Source organism: Leptodactylus fuscus, chromosome 1, assembly GCF_031893055.1.
Source record: "Leptodactylus fuscus isolate aLepFus1 chromosome 1, aLepFus1.hap2, whole genome shotgun sequence".
Taxonomy (NCBI): domain Eukaryota; kingdom Metazoa; phylum Chordata; class Amphibia; order Anura; family Leptodactylidae; genus Leptodactylus; species Leptodactylus fuscus.
Genome location: NC_134265.1, coordinates 22,653,004 through 22,668,169, shown reverse-complemented (window position 1 = coordinate 22,668,169; position 15,166 = coordinate 22,653,004). Strand labels below are relative to the sequence as shown.

General features: G+C 48.7%; 1 protein-coding gene across 1 annotated transcript; it reads right to left on the bottom strand.

Moving 5' to 3' along the window:
• Window positions 1-14,472, bottom strand: POLI (DNA polymerase iota). The gene is made up of 10 exons (XM_075262366.1): window positions 14,327-14,472; window positions 9,785-9,898; window positions 8,322-8,486; window positions 8,089-8,235; window positions 7,763-7,999; window positions 7,413-7,591; window positions 6,163-6,254; window positions 4,216-4,349; window positions 3,840-4,057; window positions 1-1,237 (listed from the first exon to the last, which is right to left on the bottom strand). Exons 1-10 carry the CDS (start codon window positions 14,427-14,429, stop codon window positions 551-553), a joined length of 2,076 nt encoding a protein of 691 aa, XP_075118467.1. The 5' UTR covers window positions 14,430-14,472; the 3' UTR covers window positions 1-550.
• Between the last annotated feature and the right edge of the window lie 694 nt (window positions 14,473-15,166).

Sequence of the window (15,166 nt, the reverse complement as noted above, 5' to 3'; positions counted from 1 at the left end):
TTTTAATGGTAGAATACTTTTAATCGCTTCCCATCAGTCATTTCATTTCCAAGCAGCCAACACTAGGGGGCGCTCACTGCATAGATTTTCACTGCTTCCTTCCTTATATTGATCAGGCAATGCGACAAATGAACATGACATCACAAGTCCTGCGAAGCGGCTCCTCGACTTCCACCACCACTTTGAGCGGCTGATCTGTGAGGGTCTCCAGTGTCAGACCCTTACGGATCAGATATTGATGACTTAGTATTACGGTAAGTTTTCAATATTATAAAAATCCCTATAATATTTTCGGTATAATTCCTTATGGGGTGGGCTCCCCCTATTGGTGGCTGCAGTCAGGGAGCTTTGTACACAAGTCCACCCCTTGTACATGTATATTATGGCGGTGCTCTTAGGACATGCGGCCTAGTCAGGATGGTTTTTGTCTATCCTGGAGCGAGGAGATATAGCGACACTCAGCCGTCGTCTTCTATGAAACCTTTATAATAAATCCCCCCAATCTTATAAACCTTATTTACAATAACCCCATATCTTCACATTAGACTCTCTAGCTTGGCTTGAAATACTTGAGCAGGTTGTTGGGACGAGTTGCCGCACTCGGCCTTTGAACTTTTGAGGTCTTTACTTTGTCCGGCAGCTTCTTGGTCTGGATTTTAGGGGTGAGTTTTTGGTTCTTCCATTCGCTCATCAGTTCTTTCTGCAGCTCTGTCGGCAGCTGTGAGAAGACGTTCATGTCGATGCTTTTAGGGAGTGACCCCTCCGCACCGCTGCTTCCAGATTCTCTACAATCCATTGCAAGACCAACATTTGGTTCTGTATCCTGGAGACAGGCAGCAGAATCCAATGTACAAGAAGAAGCCAGGACCGAGCTGGAGGAACAGCTGGCAAAGTCTTTTCTTAAAGACTCCTTCACTGGGGACGCCAAAGAGTCCTGAGGCCCCCGATCATCTCTGGTAGAACTGACCTGATGCCCCGTTTTAGCTCTAGCAAAGAAACTCTGTATCCCCCCCATGGCTACCGCTGGACGGTTCGTCTGGATGTTCTTGCTCCTTACGGAGGTTTGTGGACTTTGTATAATCTCCTTCTTAATGTCTTCAGGGAGTTGACTGAAAACGTCCATGTCAATGTTCTCAGGTAATGATAGTGAAGTAGCAACATCCACCCCCGCAGGACAAGAAGAGGGACTCGGCGTTTCCAAAAATGCGGAATTACTTTTTGTATTGGATCCCATTGCCTTACATAAAAGAGAAACAATTATACATGTATGTAATGTAAATACATATCCTCTCTCCTGTGTGGTGTAGTATATAGAGAATCTCTCCTGTGTGGTGTAGTATATAGAGGATCTCTCCTGTGTGGTGTAGTATATAGAGCAGTGATGGCGAACCTATGGCACGCGTGCCAGAGAGGGCACGCAGAGCCCTCCATGCTGGCACGCGTGCGGTCGCCCGGATCGCTCACCAACAGGGAATCCGGTACAGGATTCCCCGTTGATGAGCGATCACTGCCTTCAGTTGTATGTGCAAATGCACATACAGCTGAAACTGTCAGGGTAGGCCGCGGATCGCGCGACCGCGGCCTACACTGGCTGCAGAGTTTGACCTCTGCCCCGACGCGGGCGCGATGACGTAATCAGCGCCGCCAGTGACAAGAAGGTGGATGCCGGCGGCTCTTCAAGGGTGAGTATGAGAGTGGCTCACTGTGTATATGATGTTGGGGGGAGCGCTTATAATACTTGGTGGGGTGTATGATACTGGGGGGGAGTGTATAATACTGGAGGGGCTTATAATACTGGGTGGGGTATATAATACTGGGGGGAGTGTATAATACTGAGGGGGCTTATAATACTGGGGGGAGTGTATAATACTGAGGGGGCTTATAATACTGGGGGGAGTGTATAATACTGGGGGGGCTTATAATACTGGGTGGGGTGTATAATACTGGGGGGAGTGTATAATACTGGGGGGAGTGTATAATACTGGGGGGGCTTATAATACTGGGGGGAGTGTATAATACTGGGGGGGGCTTATAATACTGGGGTGGCTTATAATACTGGGGGGTGTACTAAAGAGCATATAATACTGGGGGGGGCCTATTTATAAGCACACAATACTGTGTGTGGATGCCACTGTGGAGCATATAATCCTGTGGGGGGGGGGGACACCTACTGCGGAGCATATAACACTGGGGGGCTACTGTGGTACTGTGGAGAATATAATATTGTGTGGTGGGCCCACTGCAGAGCATATAATACTGTCTGGGGTCCCCTCACTATTTATATCACACAGTATCTGTTTTATAGCAGACGTGATATTAGTACAGGATGTAAGAATATTACACGGTAACTATAAAACAGATCCTGTGCGATGTAAATAGTGAAAATTAATTGTTCAAAGTACCAAATGCCGAGACCTTTACATTTCAGTACAACGTTGTTTGTATTATTGAAAGCTCTGTAAAGCCCCACATGACTGTAATTTTTGGTCAGTAACTGTCCGCAATTGTGGATCCGCATAGTATTAAGTCTATATTGTCGTGTTGGCACTCCGCGAAAATTTTGTGGGTTTTGGGTTGCAGTTTGGGCACTCGGTCTCTAAAAGGTTCGCCATCACTGATATAGAGGATCTGTCCTGTGTGGTGTAGTATATAGAGGACCTGTCCTGTGTGGTGTAGTATATAGAGGATCTGTCCTGTGTGGTGTAGTATATAGAGGATCTGTCCAGTGTGGTGTAGTATATAGAGGATCTGTCCTGTGTGGTGTAGTATATAGAGGATCTGTCCAGTGTGGTGTAGTATATAGAGGATCTGTTCTGTGTGGTGTAGTATATAGAGGACCTGTCCTGTGTGGTGTAGTATATAGAGGATCTCTCCTGTGTGGTGTAGTATATAGAGGACCTGTGCTGTGTGGTGTAGTATATAGAGGAGCTCTCCTGTGTGGTGTAGTATATAGAGGACCTGTCCTGTGTGGTGTAGTATATAGAGGATCTCTCCTGTGTTGTGTAGTATATAGAGGAACTGTCCTGTGTGGTGTAGTATATAGAGGGATCTGTCCTGTGTGGTGTAGTATATAGAGGACCTGTCCTGTGTGGTGTAGTATATAGAGGACCTGTGCTGTGTGGTGTAGTATATAGAGGAGCTCTCCTGTGTGGTGTAGTATATAGAGGACCTGTCCTGTGTGGTGTAGTATATAGAGGATCTCTCCTGTGTTGTGTAGTATATAGAGGAACTGTCCTGTGTGGTGTAGTATATAGAGGGATCTGTCCTGTGTGGTGTAGTATATAGAGGATCTGTCCTGTGTGGTGTAGTATATAGAGGATCTCTCCTGTGTGGTGTAGTATATAGAGGATCTCTCCTGTGTGGTGTAGTATATAGAGGATCTGTCCTGTGTGGTGTAGTATATAGAGGGTCTCTCCTGTGTGGTGTAGGATATAGAGGACCTGTCCTGTGTGGTGTAGTATATAGAGGATCTCTCCTGTGTGGTGTAGTATATAGAGGATCTGTCCTGTGTGGTGTAGTATATAGAGGACCTGTCCTGTGTGGTGTAGTATATAGAGGATCTGTCCTGTGTGGTGTAGTATATAGAGGATCTGTCCTGTGCGGTGTAGTATATAGAGGATCTGTCCTGTGTGGTGTAGTATATAGAGGATCTGTCCTGTGTGGTGTAGTATATAGAGGACCTGTCCTGTGTGGTGTAGTATATAGAGGATCTCTCCTGTGTGGTGTAGTATATAGAGGATCTGTCCTGTGTGGTGTAGTATATAGAGGGTCTCTCCTGTGTGGTGTAGGATATAGAGGACCTGTCCTGTGTGGTGTAGTATATAGAGGATCTGTCCTACCTGGCTGACACCATATTCATCTCCTGACAATGACTTTTTCTGTGTGAGGTAAAATCCAATTGAGCTTCGTGATGAGGTTGAGGGCTTAGACGCCTTGAGGTTAGAAAAGCAGACATTGAGGAGAGTGAGGTGAAAGGGTAACCTGACATCGATCATCTTCTCAAAGAGCTTCATGAGCAGCTCCATCAGTGCGGAGACAGCGGCAGCACCGTCAGAACCTGGCAAGAGAAAGACTGTGCGACTTACACTGATAACAACAGCTTATTTCCAGGCTGACAACGGTGGTTACTAAATCCCATGTTGTGTCTACAGTCCCTATGATGACCTAGGAGTTTCCATTGTTACAGACTACAACTTCTGTGTTTCCTGTCCTTACCGCCGCTCGCGTTCTGAGCCACGTTCATTGGAATAGGACACTGACGACTTTCCCGGTTGAAATACTTATTGGTTGGCGTGAACTGGCGCAGGGTTAGGCGCAGAGTGTGGGCGCTCCTGCCATCGGCCGACAGTCTGGAAAGGAAAAGTTTACATTAAGTGATACGGCCTAGATTAGATACGGCTGTATCCACTTCCCAGCTACGAGTATGTACAGCGTTACTGCCTGTGAATGTCACCAGGAGTCTGACAGCAAGCAGAGGTCTTGTACATAGCGAAGAATTCAACCATCCTACTAATATTAGAAATATGAAAGTTTGGATGTTTGTTACTCAATCACGCAAAAACGGCTGAACGGATTTGGATGAAATTCGGCACATAGATAGATTGTAACCTCGATTAACACATAGGCTACTTTTTATCCCGGTAAATGACACGGCTTCACGACCGGTAGGAACGAATTTATGTTCATACTAGACTAAAGGACCCTTGATGATGTCATCAAAGGTCCTAGGATAAAATCACGCTATTGTGTGGGCAGAGCTACATGATATTTTGTGGGCGGGGCTATATAGTATTGAACCAGACAGTGTGGAAGCTGCTGAGAATGGCATCTAAAGGAAGGTGAGGAGAGAAGAGAACATGCAGGCTGGAAGTGGGCAAGATGGGTATATGGGGAGTAGACTTTGCATGAATCAGAGTGGGGAATGTGGGGTACAGGCTCTGATGGGGGTGAGAACTGTGCCAAATTTCATCCAAATCCATTCAGCCGTCTATAACACACAAGATGCTCAGGCACTGACATAAGAAAACCCCTTTGATCCAAATTTCCAGATGTAGCAGAGCTTAGGCAGAGATGTAGCACAGCTGAGTATGCTGTCCATATGTAGAGATGTAGGTAGAGGACCAACAACTCCGATCCAGTGGGAATCCAGGAGTAAGGAACTGCGCTCTCTTGTTTGGTAAAATAGCAGATTCAATTTTATTTACTTCAAAAACTCTCACACAACGCGTATCGGGCGCTATACCGCGCCCTTCCTCAGGTGTATCGGTTTCTACAATTAAAAAATATATATAGGTACAGCACATGTCTGAGCATGGTGCACTCAAATGCATAAATACACATACAAATATAAAACTGCATATAAAATGCCTCAAAAAATTATTTGATGAACCATAACCATTAGAATCTGTGTGCAACCTTAGGGACTAAGTTCCAAACGATCCAAACCCAGTCTGCCAGTGACTTTACATACCATGTCACAAATCCTCTATACCCTATGAAGCAATGGGTGAAACTTACTGCTTTGTTAAGGGGCTATCCCCCTCTCAATTTGTGTTAAAATCCAGTCTGCTATCTATATAAACCAGTGTTGGTACAAAGGACCCATAAAAACACATGGAAACGCTTAAATAAATAAATAAATTAAATGTCAGTCTTACCTTCCGCTGCTGGGCTGATACCTTGGCTGCCCGGCGGAAAGCAAGACTATTTATAACATTGGTTATGTAGAGATGTAGCAGAGCTTAGGCAGAGATGTAGCACAGCTGGGTATGCTGTCCATATGCAGAGATGTAGCAGAGCTTAGGCAGAGATCTAGATAGAGCTGGGCATGCTATCCATATGCAGAGATGTAGATAGAGCTGGGCATGCTATCCATATGCAGAGATGTAGATAGAGCTGGGCATGCTATCCATATGCAGAGATCTAGATAGAGCTGGGCATGCTATCCATATGCAGAGATGTAGCAAGGCCGAAATGCCAGAGCAGGCGGAACATCGACAGAAGCAAGTGGCTAAATATAAATGGATCATCGACAACAACAACACGCAGACGAAGACGCAGGCACAGGCTAGTAAGATATATTAGATAGTTATAGGACTCTTTGTCCATGGGTGAGAGGTGTCCGTATTGGGGTTGTCTACTCCCCCTGACACCTCTACTCACCTATTTAGTAGAAGTCGCAGCAGTTCTTCCAGCCGGGTTCTCACATCCGCTACTGTGCAGCAGTTCTTAAATGAATCTTCTTCACTGAGAGACTGAAAAGTAGGAGGAAAGGAAAACTCAATAGTCTTAAAATGATATACAAGACATCTGCCCCGGGATCTCCGATGCAGAAACTGTCGCAAATTGTCAGATAGAAAAGTCCTGCACGGAGGACTCTTTGCTGCTTTCAGTTTCAAAATAGCAGACCCCATTATTGTCAATGGGGTCCGGAAGCGTCCTTGGGTAACCGCTGTTTTAGTCTAGGTTCTCACTAGCATTGTGGTCTCCACCATTTGGATCTGGCAGGGAACATGATTAAAAGGATTCTACCATTAAAAATTTTTTTGTTGGTCACACGTCGGAATAGCTTTAAGAAAGGCTATTCATCTCCTACCTTTAGATGTCTTCTCCACACGGCCGTTCGGTAGAAATCAAGGTCTTTGTCGGTATGCAAATGAGTTCTCTTGCAGCACTGGGGGCGGTCCCTAGCACTCAAACAGAACTGGGGACGTCCCCAATGCTGCGAGAGAACTCTCCAGCGCCGCCTCCATCTTCTTCAGGAACGGCCTCTCTGCGCTGGGGTTCAAACTACTAGGCCTCGGGCAGAGCCGACTGCACATTCCCACAGGCGACAAGAAAATGGCCACTCACATAGTAAGTAAGCGGCCATTTTCTTGTGGCCTTTGGGCATGCGCAGTCGGCTCTGCCCGAGGTCTAGATGTTTGATCGCCTGTGCCGGAAAACGACACGTGAAGAGCCCGTTCCTGAAAAAGATGGAGGTGGCACTGGAGAGTTCTCTTGCAGCATTGAGGACGCCCTCGCTGCTGTTTGAGCGCTGAGGACCGCCCCCAGTGCTGCAAGAGAACTCATTTGCATATAGACGAAAACCGGGATTTCTACCGAACGGCGGCGCAGAGAAGACATCTAAAGGTAGGAGAAGAATAGCCTTTCTTAAGGCTATTCCTACGTGTGAGCGACAAAAAATTCAATTTTAATGGTAGAGCCATACCACTAAAAAAGATACTGGCGGACCCTCCTCCGAGCAGAACCAATTTTTGGCAGTTTCTGGGACGTAGACTGTGACCTCAGCCTTGGCGAACCAGTTCTTTGTCATTTAGGTCCCCCAACGATGGACACCAAAGCAGCAGGGGGTACTGGGGATTTGAGCTCAGTGCTATGGGCGTGTGCAACACAGCTCTGGATTTTTCTACCTGTGGAGGTCCAGTTGGTGTCACCGGTGAATCATCCTGTCCTCTGCTAAGCATCTGGATACGATGGGCAACCGGGGCCCCCAATTCTTTCTCCAGGATCGCAACAGGGGAAGACTGCAGGGCACTGACACTGCTTAACCCTAAAGCCTCCAGACGCTGGGATGTTTTATAGCCAATCCCTGCACGAAATAGAGATGACGATATTTAAGCAGTACTAACCTCCTGCACTGTAGAATCTGGCAATAGTCATCATATGCGATGAATACTATCACACTGCAGTTACTACAAACTAACACTAGGGGGCGACAACCTCACGTCCTAAATGGCAGTGGCTGGGAATACAGACTTACCTGGAATCTTATGGACGTGACTAAGACTATTGATCAGATGGCCGCAGCTTTCAGGGAGTAGAACGGTTTGTTGGTTTGGTTTAAAGGTTCCAGACACGAGTTTGGCGAGAAGTTTATTAGTGGCGATGCCGGCGCAGCCCGTTAACCCCAACCTGCTCAGCACCGCTGCCCGGATGTCCGCTGCCACGCGAGAGCCCACCATCAGACGCTTGTGAGACCAGTCACTGGCATCTACAACTGGGGATACAGCAACCAGTCATGTGATCAGCACCCCCGGCCCCAATAATTAGGGGCCTGAATTATCCCCACGACCATTCCAAGCTCACCTTGGTCATTGTACACATGACCGGACACCTCCATGGCGTTGTCACCCTGAGGGTCTCGGAGTCTCTTATCCACCAGCTCGGTGACATCAATGAAGTTTTCATCGAAACCGAGCCGCTCCACCTGCGGACTGAACTCCTCTAGGAGACCTGGGGCAAAATGGAAGATTATTTGGCCCCCTCAGCGTCCCCACCTCAGTGCCCTCATAGTATAATGGCACCAAAGCCGGCATCACCTGTGACCCTGTAGGACATCTCCCTGTAGTGCGTCAGGTCCTCACCACTGACCAGGACTAGCTGCGGACACTTCTCTTTCGCCTCTCGGATGGTCATGCACTTGTTGACGCCGAGTTTTCTGGCTACGTAGTTACAGGTCACCATAAGGGATTTCTGCTGGACGCCTGAAATAGAAGAGACATTTCAGAGATGGGTTCCATAGAGGCGAGACCCCCTGCGGCTGCTCTAGAGGAAGCTGTGACGCCATGTACACGGCCACTAAAGATTCCTGTATGTAACCTATGACATTGGGTAATGTGGTGCCTGCAGATCCCCCCGTCACATACAGCAGATCTCTGGATCCACAGGATTATCTGATCTCCAAGGTGGTCACTACTGATATGGGACTATACAGCTACGATGTGCCCTCCATACGGTGCCAGGCAGTATATGACACACACAGTGACAGCCACTATGTGCCCTCCGTACAGTGAGCTCCTATACAGTCTTCCCTCCATACAGTGAGCTCCTATACAGTGTGCTCCAATACAGTGTTCGCTCCATACAGTGAGCTCCTATACAGTGTTCGCTCCATACAGTGAGCTCCTATACAGTGTTCCCTCCATACAGTGAGCTCCTATACAGTGTTCCCTCCATACAGTGAGCTCCTATACAGTGTTCCCTCCATACAGTGAGCTCCCATACAGTGCTCCCTCCATACAGTGAGCTCCTATACAGTGTTCCCTCCATACAGTGAGCTCCTATACAGTGTTCCCTCCATACAGTGAGCTCCTATACAGTGTTCCCTCCATACAGTGAGCTCCTATACAATGTTCCCTCCATACAGTGAGCTCCTATACAGAGTACCATCCATACAGTGAGCTCCTATACAATGTTCCCTCCATACAGTGAGCTCCTATACAGTGTTCCCTCCATACAGTGAGCTCCTATACAGTGTTCCCTCCATACAGTGAGCTCCTATACAATTTTCTCTCCATACAGTGAGATCCTATACAGAGTACCATCCATACAGTGTACCAGCCATACAGAGAGCTCCTATACAGTGTACCAGCCATACAGTGAGCTCCCATACAGTGAGCTCCCATACAGTGCTCCCTCCATACAGTGAGCTCCAATACAGTGTTGCCTCCATACAGTGAGCTCCTATACAGTGTTCCCTCCATACAGTGAGCTCCCATACAGTGTTCCCTCCATACAGTGCTCCCTCCATACAGTGAGCTCCAATACAGTGTTCCCTCCATACAGTGAGCTCCTATACAGTGTGCTCCTATACAGTGTTCCCTCCTATACAGTCTTCCCTCCATACAGTGAGCTCCTATACAGTGTGCTCCTATACAGTGTTCCCTCCTATACAGTGTGCTCCTATACAGTGTTCCCTCCTATACAGTCTTCCCTCCATACAGTGAGCTCCTATACAGTGTACCAGCCACACACGCGCTGCCTGGACAGCACAGACAATTACCGAGCGGCTTCTCCTTCAGCGCAGGGTTGCGGATCATTTCCACCTGGGCGTAGAAGCAGTCCATGTCCAAGTGCACGACCACCCGCTGGGGAGGGGGCGCCGAATACCGGGAGACTGCAAGCAAAACAGTGAAGGATCAAGGCAGGACGGACATGTGATCCAACAGATAAAGGACAGAATCATGTCATGTATCGGGGGGCTGTCATTACCTCATGTCATGTATCGGGGGGGTTGTGGTTACCTCATGTCATGTATCGGGGGCTGTCATTACCTCATGTCATGTATCAGTGAGTTGCCATTACCTCATCTCATGTATCGGGGGGCTGTCATTACCTCATGTCATGTATCGGGGGTCTGTCATTACCTCATGTCATGTATCGGGGGGCTGTCATTACCTCATGTCATGTATCAGTGAGTTGCCATTACCTCATGTCATGTATCGGGGGTCTGTCATTACCTCATGTCATGTATCGGGGGCTGTCATTACCTCATGTCATGTATCGGGGGGCTGTCATTACCTCATGTCATGTATCGGGGGGGCTGTCATTACCTCATGTCATGTATCGGGGGCTGTCATTACCTCATGTCATGTATCGGGGGCTGTCATTACCTCATGTCATGTATCGGGGGGCTGTCGTTACCTCATGTCGTGTATCGGGGGGCTGTCATTACCTCATGTCATGTATCAGTGAGTTGCCATTACCTCATGTCATGTATCGGGGGTCTGTCATTACCTCATGTCATGTATCGGGGGGGCTGTCATTACCTCATGTCATGTATCGGGGGCTGTCATTACCTCATGTCATGTATCGGGGGGCTGTCGTTACCTCATGTCGTGTATCGGGGGGCTGTCATTACCTCATGTCATGTATCGGGGGTCTGTCATTACCTCATGTCATGTATCGGGGGGGCTGTCATTACCTCATGTCATGTATCGGGGGCTGTCATTACCTCATGTCATGTATCGGGGGCTGTCATTACCTCATGTCATGTATAGGGGGGCTGTCGTTACTTCATGTCGTGTATCGGGGGGCTCTTATTACCGCATGTCATGTATGGGGGGGCTGTCATTACCTCATGTCATGTATCGGGGGTCTCTTATTACCTCATGTCATGTATCGGGGGGCTGTCATTACCTCATGTCATGTATCGGGGGCTGTCGTTACCTCATGTTATGTATCGAGGGGCTGTCATTACCTCATGTCATGTATCGGGGGGCTGTCATTACCTCATGCCATGTATCGGGGGGCTGTCATTACCTCATCTCATGTATCGGGGGGCTGTCATTACCTCATGTCATGTATCGGGGGTCTGTCATTACCTCATGTCATGTATCGGGGGGCTGTCGTTACCTCATGTCGTGTATCGGGGGGCATCGGGGGGCTGTCATTACCTCATGTCATGTATCAGTGAGTTGCCATTACCTCATGTCATGTATCGGGGGTCTGTCATTACCTCATGTCATGTATCGGGGGTCTGTCATTACCTCATGTCATGTATCGGGGGGCTGTCGTTACCTCATGTCGTGTATCGGGGGGCTGTCATTACCTCATGTCATGTATCAGTGAGTTGCCATTACCTCATGTCATGTATCGGGGGTCTGTCATTACCTCATGTCATGTATCGGGGGGGCTGTCATTACCTCATGTCATGTATCGAGGGCTGTCATTACCTCATGTCATGTATAGGGGGGCTGTCGTTACTTCATGTCGTGTATCGGGGGGCTGTCGTTACCTCATGTTATGTATCGGGGGGCTGTCATTACCTCATGTCATGTATCGGGGGGCTGTCATTACCTCATGTCATGTATCGGGGGTCTGTCATTACCTCATGTCATGTATCGGGGGCTGTCATTACCTCATGTCATGTATCGGGGGTCTGTCATTACCTCATGTCATGTATCGGGGGCTGTCATTACCTCATGTCATGTATCGGGGGGCTGTCGTTACCTCATGTCATGTATCGGGGGGCTGTCATTGCCTCATGTTATGTATCGGGGGGCTGTCATTACCTCATGTCATGTATCAGTGAGTTGCCATTACCTCATCTCATGTATCGGGGGGCTGTCATTACCTCATGTCATGTATCGGGGGTCTGTCATTACCTCATGTCATGTATCGGGGGGCTGTCATTACCTCATGTCATGTATCGGGGGCTGTCATTACCTCATGTCATGTATCGGGGGCTGTCATTACCTCATGTCATGTATAGGGGGGCTGTCGTTACTTCATGTCGTGTATCGGGGGCTGTCGTTACCTCATGTCATGTATCGGGGGGGCTGTCATTACCTCATGTCATGTATCGGGGGGCTGTCATTACCTCATGTCATGTATCGGGGGGCTGTCATTACCTCATGTCATGTATCGGGGGTCTGTCATTACCTCATGTCATGTATCGGGGGTCTGTCATTACCTCATGTCATGTATCGGGGGGCTGTCATTACCTCATGTCATGTATCGGGGGCTGTCATTACCTCATGTCATGTATCAGTGAGTTGCCATTACCTCATCTCATGTATCGGGGGTCTGTCATTACCTCATGTCATGTATCGGGGGGCTGTCATTACCTCATGTCATGTATCGGGGGTCTGTCATTACCTCATGTCATGTATCGGGGGTCTGTCATTACCTCATGTCATGTATCGGGGGTCTGTCATTACCTCATGTCATGTATCGGGGGGCTGTCATTACCTCATGTCATGTATCGGGGGCTGTCATTACCTCATGTCATGTATCAGTGAGTTGCCATTACCTCATCTCATGTATCGGGGGGCTGTCATTACCTCATGTCATGTATCGGGGGGCTGTCATTACCTCATGTCATGTATCGGGGGCTGTCATTACCTCATGTCATGTATCGGGGGGCTGTCATTACCTCATGTCATGTATCGGGGGGCTGTCATTACCTCATGTCATGTATCGGGGGGCTGTCATTACCTCATGTCATGTATCGGGGGGCTGTCATTACCGCATGTCATGTATCAGGGGGGCTGTCGTTACCTCATGTCATGTATCGGGGGCTGTCATTACCTCATGTCATGTATCGGGGGTCTGTCATTACCTCATGTCATGTATAGGGGGGCTGTCATTACCTCATGTCATGTATAGGGGGGCTGTCATAACATCATGTCATGTATCGGGGGGCTGTCATTACCTCATCTCATGTATCGGGGGGCTGTCATTACCTCATGTCATGTATCAGGGGGGCTGTCGTTACCTCATGCCATGTATCGGGGGTCTGTCATTACCGCATGTCATGTATCGGGGGGCTGTCATTACCTCATGTCATGTATCGGGGGTCTCTTATTACCTCATGTCATGTATCAGGGGGCTCTTATTACCTCAGATCATGTATCGGGGGGCTGTCGTTACCTCATGTCATGTATCGGGGGTCTCTTATTACCTCATGTCATGTAACGGGGGGCTGTCATTACCTCATGTCATGTAACGGGGGGCTGTCATGACCGCATGTCATGTAACGGGGGGCTGTCATTACCTCATGTCATGTATCGGGGGTCTCTTATTACCTCATGTTATGTAACGGGGGGCTGTCATTACCTCATGTCATGTAACAGGGGGCTGTCATTACCGCATGTCATGTATGGGGGGGCTCTTATTACCTCATGTCATGTATCGGGGGTCTCTTATTACCTCATGTCATGTATCGGGGGGCTGTCATTACCTCATGTCATGTAACGGGGGGCTGTCATTACCTCATGTCATGTAACGGGGGCTGTCATTACCGCATGTCATGTATCGGGGGTCTCTTATTACCTCATGTCATGTATCGGGGGTCTCTTATTACCTCATGTCATGTATCGGGGGGCTGTCATTACCTCATGTCATGTAACGGGGGGCTGTCATTACCGCATGTCATGTATGGGGGGGCTCTTATTACCTCATGTCATGTATCGGGGGTCTCTTATTACCTCATGTCATGTATCGGGGGGCTGTCATTACCTCATGTCATGTAACGGGGGGCTGTCATTACCTCATGTCATGTAACGGGGGGCTGTCATTACCGCATGTCATGTATCGGGGGTCTCTTATTACCTCATGTCATGTATCGGGGGTCTCTTATTACCTCATGTCATGTATCGGGGGGCTGTCATTACCTCATGTCATGTAACGGGGGGCTGTCATTACCTCATGTCATGTAACAGGGGGCTGTCATTACCTCATGTCATGTAACGGGGGGCTGTCATTACCTCATGTCATGTAACGGGGGGCTGTCATTACCTCATGTCATGTAACGGGGGGCTGTCATTACCGCATGTCATGTAACGGGGGGCTGTCATTACCTCATGTCATGTATGGGGGGGCTCTTATTACCTCATGTCATGTATTGGGGGCTGTCATTACCTCATGTCATGTATGGGGGGGCTCTTATTACCTCATGTCATGTATTGGGGGCACTCTCAGGTTCCTTTACTACATCCACCAGACCAGCACAGTCTGAGGGGCAGGTTAGTGTCCCCTTTCCCCCCGTGTGTCATGACCAGTAGGGGGCACTGTCCGTGCTAGGGCTAGTATCACTAGTTACAGTAGGTTGCCGCAGTCTCCCCGGGCACAGCCGCCTCCTGCTCCCGGCTCAGCCATTCTGTCTCGTCCTCCTCCTCCTCCTCTTCTCCCCACGGTGAGTCCATGCTTCTCTCAGCGGAGGCCACAGGCGGGAAATACTGCTCTAATCCCGGCCTGACATCAGAGCACAGGACGGGGCGGTCAGCAGTCACGTCACCTCCTCCAGCCCCGCCGTGTACTCATACAGCCGCCAGGGGGCGCTCATAACAGCACGTGCCAATTTAGTGCCGAGAGGTGGCGCTGTGCTGCGAGGAAATCCATCAATGACAGGCGGTGTATAGAGAGTCTATGGACAGTAGTGTGTACGGCCTGCTGCCTAGCAAACAATCCTCCATCTATATACTGACATTGTTTTTGGCAGAAAAAGCAAACAAAGGACCAAAACTGCAGCACATGTATGGCAGAGAAGTGGTGTAGATGGAATGGACAATGTTACACTGGGGGGGCTCAATGAAGGGGACATTAAACTAGAGCGGCCTGATGAGGGGGATATTAAAGGGATCCTATCATTAAAATCGAATTTTTTGTCCCTAACACGTAGGAATGGCCTTAATAAAGTCTATTCTTCTCCTACCTTTAGATGTCTTCTCTGCGCCTCCGTTTGGTAGAAATCCTGGTTTTCTTCAGTATGCAAATGAGTTCTCTCGCAGCACTGGGGGCGGGCCCCCGCCCTCAAACAGCACTGGGGACGTCCCCAATGCTGCGAGAGAACTCTCCAGCGCCGCCTCCATCTTCTTCAGGAACCGGTTTTCTTTGCATCTTCTTCTAGGGGTTGGCTTAATCCGTAGGACGCCGATGACTT

Bases quoted from the DNA above. Each gene is read 5' to 3' on its own strand.
- POLI (XM_075262366.1), bottom strand. From the start codon at position 14,429: ATGGACTCACCGTGGGGAGAAGAGGAGGAGGAGGAGGACGAGACAGAA. The intron at 9,899-14,326 runs GTAACTAGTGAT...TTTTGCTTGCAG, and splicing joins GGAGACTGCGGCAACCTACT to TCTCCCGGTATTCGGCGCCC. The intron at 8,236-8,321 runs GTGATGCCGGCT...ATTTTGCCCCAG, and splicing joins GATGTCCTACAGGGTCACAG to GTCTCCTAGAGGAGTTCAGT.